This window comes from Adiantum capillus-veneris, chromosome 23, assembly GCF_014529385.1.
Source record: "Adiantum capillus-veneris isolate H3 chromosome 23, ASM1452938v2, whole genome shotgun sequence".
Classification (NCBI taxonomy): domain Eukaryota; kingdom Viridiplantae; phylum Streptophyta; class Polypodiopsida; order Polypodiales; family Pteridaceae; genus Adiantum; species Adiantum capillus-veneris.
In genome coordinates, this window is record NC_140953.1 from 67981237 (window position 1) to 67987236 (window position 6000).

The window sequence follows — 6000 nt, forward strand, 5'->3', positions numbered from 1 at the left end:
GCTTGGAATGTCGTCCTTGTTCTTCAACACGCAAATGACGCATGTATTACCATGGGCTCACACTAAGGACTATCAGAGTCTCGTTAGGCATAAATGCCCAGTATGGGGTGGAGGTGGTGGACTTCCCTCGTACATGGCGTCACTTTCTTCCGCATCTGGCTGCCCAATTGGGAAAAGTGGTGTGCCCTCCCAAATTGGATGCAAATACTAACAGAGTTTGTGTCTTGTGGGATACAGATGTCCCCACACCATCTGGTATAATGATAAATTCAAGTGACCCGTTGGTAGGGAAATGCCCTTTTAAGTTGAAATGGGGCAAGTTTGCCTATCCCTGTTTTCAATGTGGCAAGTTTGGTCACATGCAATCAGAAAGACCGGAACCCCACTTGCAGCTTCCTCCTTCGGCATTACCCCCTGCACAGTCTTCTCCACCTTCAAAGTCCCCTCCGAAATTCAGACACAGTGGTGCTTCGAGTTCGGCAACGCCCTCCTTTGTGGATAAGGGGAAAGGGAAACAAGTGTTGATGCCTGTTGCACCCCCTTCTACGGTTTCAATAGAAGGGGGAAAGAAAAGGAAAAAGAGAAAGGAATAGGAAAAGGCAAAGATAAGAACACGGTGAAGGATGCTTGGAGTGTTCCCAAAAAGACGATCAAGGTTCGAGCTCCAGCCTCCTCTCGAAATTATGTGCCCCTGTCAAAGACTGCATCTCACACGAAGCTCTTTTATAATGATAATAAGTCTTTGGCAGAGGCATGGGATAAGGTGGTCTCAGACCTTCTCTGCTACCCCTGGTTGTGATCCGCCTTTGGTTGTTTCTGCAGTGGATGTGGATGTGCTCATGGGCACTTCCACTTGATTCTCTTGCTTTGTTGTCCTCTATATATATCTCATAGGATGCACGGTTCGTTGAGATGCATTTCATATAACGTGCATCGATTATGCAATCATGACAAGTGAAGGCTAACCTAGCACTATGTACATACATGTAAAGTAGATGTGGTAGTGCTTCAAGCGCATAATCAGCATCACTTTGCTGGTCAGACTTCTTATTTTGCGGGATATTGGATTGCTTATGCAGGCAATACAAATTACTCGCGTGTGCTTATGCTTGTTCGACACGAATTACAGCCAACCATTGCTTATAATGACCCAAGCGGAAGATGGATGGTGATTCAATGTATTGTTAATGGGGAAGTCTTTGAATTAGGAGGTGTTTATGCTTTTACGACTTCAATGATCGTGCCATATTATGGAGAGATATTTCCATGTACAGTTGGTGTTCAGATGCATTTCTCTGTGGAGATTTTAATAATGCACCAGCCGTTGCCGATAATACTACCGGCCAATCACACATGCTGCGTATGGAATGTCAGGCTTGGGATCATATGGTGCATTCATGTGATACATTGGATCTATGGCCACTTTTGCATGATGGGGATTTGGGATTTACCTTCCAGCATAATGTTTGATCCTCTTATCGAGCTCGCCTCGGCCACTGGTATCTTTTTCACACACAGCAATGTGATACTTTTGTATGTGATATGAGGGTTAACTACACTTTATGCCTTTCGGATCATGCTCCCGTATGTTTGACTTTACACTTTGCTCTGTATACGGAGATTGCTTCTTTGCCTAAAAGACGACTTTTACATGTCAATAATGCATATTTGAAGCATGACGTTTTCCGTGCTATGATTGTGGACATCATCCCGCCTTTGCTCTCCCATATGTACATAGATATGGATGTTGCGTGGTTCCACTTTGTGATGCCGATCCAGAGTGTTGTTAGCGATTATGACAAGTATTACATGTCTCAAATGCGTGATGATGTACAGCAGGCCAGAGACACTTGTCAAAGATTGATGGATATGGCTAATTCCTCCACGCTTTCAAAAACTTAACTTAATGACTTGGTTTCAGCCCGTACTGCTATACGGCATAATGATGAGCGGAAATTGGCTAAATGGCACACGTGCAAGGCAACATGCTTTTGTTGATAAAGGATGTGCTTCCAAACAGTTTTTCAAGCACTTGCATCATTCTCGTCGCTCTCAGGACATTAAAAGAGTTAAGCTTTCCTCTGGAGAGTGGACATCTTCATCCCGACAGTTGGCAGAGACTTTTGGTTGCGCACTATGGAAAGATCTTTGAAGCTCCGATCCCTCTTACTCATGAACCTAAACAGGCACGTAATCTTTTCCTGTCACATGTTGCTCCTATTATCTTTGTACAACAAGCACAAGATTTGGAGGTTGCGTTCACTGAGGCAGAGTTGCATGCACGTCTGAGAGACTTAGGGAGATGGAAATCTCCTGGTTGGGACGGACTTACTGTTGAGTTCTTCATGTCCTTTTGGGAGTACCTTAAGGATCCTTTATTGGCAATGATGAATATGGCTTGGGAAAAGCAGGATGTACCCCTTTCTTGGAAGGAGGGGTTGCTCAAGCTATTGCCAAAGCATGTCTTTTGTGAACAATTTTCCCATTGGCGGCCTATCACCCTTATGCCAGTAGTATACAAATTGATGGCCAAAATGATAGTCAACCGTGTTACGGATTACCTGCATGAAGGACTTCATCAATCCCAATATGGTTTCATACCTCGCCGGCACATCACTAACAATTTGGCGAATGTCATCATAGACATGGAATATGCAAAATACACTTAGCAGGATGTGTTGCTTATGCAAGTTGATATTGAAAAAGCTTTTAATACTGTTTTAGGTTGGGATTTGGGCCGAAAATTTCGAAGGTGATTTTTCTCGTGTATGCTCAGAGCACTTCTGCAGGTTTGTTGGGTGGTTCTATCACGGACGCTTGGAATCTTGGGCGCTCGGTCAGACAAGGGTGTCCTCTTAGTGCTTTGCTTTATTCGATTGCTTCGCACCCCTTGTTGCTACATCTTGAGGCCCTCACTTCCTTAGGTCATCTACATGGTCTTGCTCTGCCTTCTCGAAAGCAATTTATTGGCCAAGCATATGCTTATGACTCTCTTTTCATGCCCAAAAACGTTAAGGAGGATGTGCAACAGATCATGCATGCTTTGCATTTATTTGGCTTGGCAACTGGAATGCATGTTAATTTTCGTGAATCCAAGCTGATGCCTCTGAAGAAATTTGATTGGCATAGGCTTCTATGGCCCGGGGAGATTGTTTCCCCTCATACTATAGTACGCCATTTGGGATATCCGATCGGTTGGAATGTGCCGCAACACAGAAACTTGAATGGGTGTTACAAAGAATCCACTTAAAGCTTAGCTATTGGAAATTGTCCACTTGGCCATTGCATGTGCGACTTAGGACTGTTCAATGCATAATGATGGCTTATGTGCAGTTCTATTTGCCACTTTTATATTGGCCTCAGCGGTGCCTTGGTTCTTTTATGTCGTGTATGCTCGAACATTTCTGGGTACTTCCTCCCACAAGAAAGGACTGCGGTTTCTATCTATGGATAAGCTATGCATGCCTAAGCGACTGGGAGGGATTAATAATCAGGATTTGCGTCAGCCCGTTTTGGCTCGCAAAGCCATGCTTCTGCCTACGCTGGTGGATCAGCAACAGCCATGGACACTCATGATTTCGCATTTGTGTGAAGGCACTATCACGCATTCCTTTGGTCATTGGCGTCCTTCGAATTGGGATGTTGTTTTTGGGTAGTTGGATGGACATATTCCAGGATGTCCCTTCACTTCGTCTCTTGTTGCGGATTGGAAGGCTGTCACCTTGCACTTGTCCTGGCACGATCGTCAATCTCTTCCAAGAAATTCCCTTCGGTTGGAGAGCATTCTTTGGAGCAAAGCATTCTCTCTTACTCTGGTTCAGCGTTCTCCTCGACAAGCTTACTTTCTTTCGCAAAAAGGGATCTGCCAGGTTGAACAAGTGGTGGATAATGAGGGACAGGTTCTTTCTTTTCCGCTTGCTGCTATTCGTTATGACTTGGGAGCTCATTATTGACACTTATGGCAGCAAATTCAGCAGCTACTTCTAGATGTTTCTTCGGTGCCTATTCTGTTTGGGGACTCGGCTTTCTGATTGGCATCTCGGCCATATTAGGATGGACTGTATATCCACAAGGTCTGTTTATGCCTTGTTGCAGTCTGATGCATGGATTGTGGCTCGTGGAAATCATTTGTGGTCGCTCTCCAGATCTCAACTGTGGTGGCAAAAAACACTCTCTCGAATTTGGAGGAGTCATTTGCCACTCAAGGAACGCATTTTCTTGTGGAGATGCATGGTAGGCTCTACCGGTTGGTACTTTGTTGTATGCACAACGTATTGCTTCTACTCGTTGTGTCCGGTGTCACGAGGCTAACGAGTCGGTTACGCATTTGCTTTGGGATTGCCACTGCTCCCGGACTTTCATCAGGCAAGTGTCCTCTGCTTTGCGCCTTCGTTTCCCATCTGGAATCTTTCACAGACGATTTTGGATTTTTGGAGTTCTTCAACCGCCACAATCTCCGTTTGAAATCTTCTTCGCCTGGGTCAGATTTTGGGTTATGTGGACCATTTGGCATCAGTGCAACTCCCGCATGTTTCATGCATTGGAACTTGACCCTTTCCCTTACTTCAAGTTTTCCCTTGGACAAGCCCTACATTATGCTTATGATGTGGGAGACATCTCTCTTGAAGCTTACAAGATTTTCTTTGATTGTTTCTAGCTTTTGGAGCATCATAAAGCTCCTATCACTGTACTTTTTTCCTGTCGCTTTTCTTGCTTTGAGGTTTCCCACTTGTAAATTAAATCACAAAAAAAATATGTGTGTGTGTGTGTGTGTGAGTGTCTACAGTGTAAACTACTTAAAGTAGTACTAGTCCAGGAAAGCACTCGGGTAGGTAGACAAAGCATGGTATAGGTTAGCATTATTCTTTCACTAATATGTTCCTCATCATGTCCGTCTATACAAACACTTGCAGCTAATTTTGATAAGAAATTCCAGCATGATGGCTAATAAAGTAGCTTTCTACATCCTAATGACATTTCTCCCTTACAGACTCTATCCTCAAACAAAACAATATCTATATAGGATGATTATACACTCTATCAATGAAACAGTCACCTTCCGACAAGTTTCTGCAGCAAGCTGGCGTCTCTTTTTCCTGCGCTTACGATTACGAAGCATCTTAGATCGCTTGGCAGACAATCTTGCAAAAGCCGAAACCTCCTCCCATGCACCTTTCTCTTCCAATACAGAAAGGAGAGGGGCAACTTGATCCATGATAGATTGTTGCAATGAAGTTGCGCATTCCAAAGCCGAAGCTTCATTTCTACCAAGCTCATCCAAGCTCCTTCCTTTGAATGCCTCGCACAGAGCAAGTATGTGGGAAGAGCTTGAAACTACATTTAGGGAGGCCTCTTCTTTTTCCTTAGATGAGGCCACTTCCTTGACAGAATTCAAGGCTTCCAGTTCATCCACACTGTCAGTGCAGCACTTCCGTCAGTAAGTAAGTGTGTGTGTGTGTGTGTGTGTGTGTGTGTGTGTGTGTGTGTGTGTGTGTGTTGAGAGAGAGAGAGAGAGAGAGAGAGAGAGAGAGAGAGAGAGAGAGAGAGAACTCACACAGCTGTGAGGAGTTCCGCATCGTCGAGCAAACGGGCAAGGTGATGGCGGAGCTGAAGTGGCGTCTGCCAAGGGGGAGGACAGGAGGGGGGAACATGAGAGGAAGGAAGCGCCATCTTTGAATTCGTGGACGTGGGAACACTCCCTCTGGTGCCTTCGAAAAAAACTTAGGGGGAAATACCCCTAAAAATTTTAAAGATTACCAAAATACCCCTATTGTTGCCCATCATCTGCTACATCAAGATATGAGTTTTCAGCCCTGCTTTATGCTACAGATTGGTGTGGGAACACTCCCTCTACCAGCCTTCAAAAAAAACTCAGGGGAAAATTTTTGGAGATTGCCAAAATACCCCTCAGATCTGTATTCATCATATTCATATTCATATCATCATAGATTTATCATATATTCAAATCTATATTTATCATATTCATATCATCATATCATA

General features: G+C 44.2%; 1 protein-coding gene across 2 annotated transcripts in view; it reads right to left on the reverse strand.

Annotated features, from left to right (window-relative positions):
- The window catches only part of LOC147427914 (U11/U12 small nuclear ribonucleoprotein), an 81734-nt gene extending 75964 nt beyond the window's left edge, over nucleotides 1-5770 (reverse strand). Inside the window, exons 1-2 of one of the 2 annotated variants that reach the window (XM_086497385.1) lie at nucleotides 5555-5770; nucleotides 5057-5414 (exon numbers count right to left, since the gene is read on the reverse strand). In XM_086497385.1, coding sequence (XP_086353511.1) covers nucleotides 5057-5414; nucleotides 5555-5670 — 474 coding nt within the window. In that variant the 5' untranslated portion in view covers nucleotides 5671-5770. The remainder of the gene's footprint in view (nucleotides 1-5056; nucleotides 5415-5554) is intronic. The other variant, XM_086497384.1, reaches the window with a different exon arrangement.
- Between the last annotated feature and the right edge of the window lie 230 nt (nucleotides 5771-6000).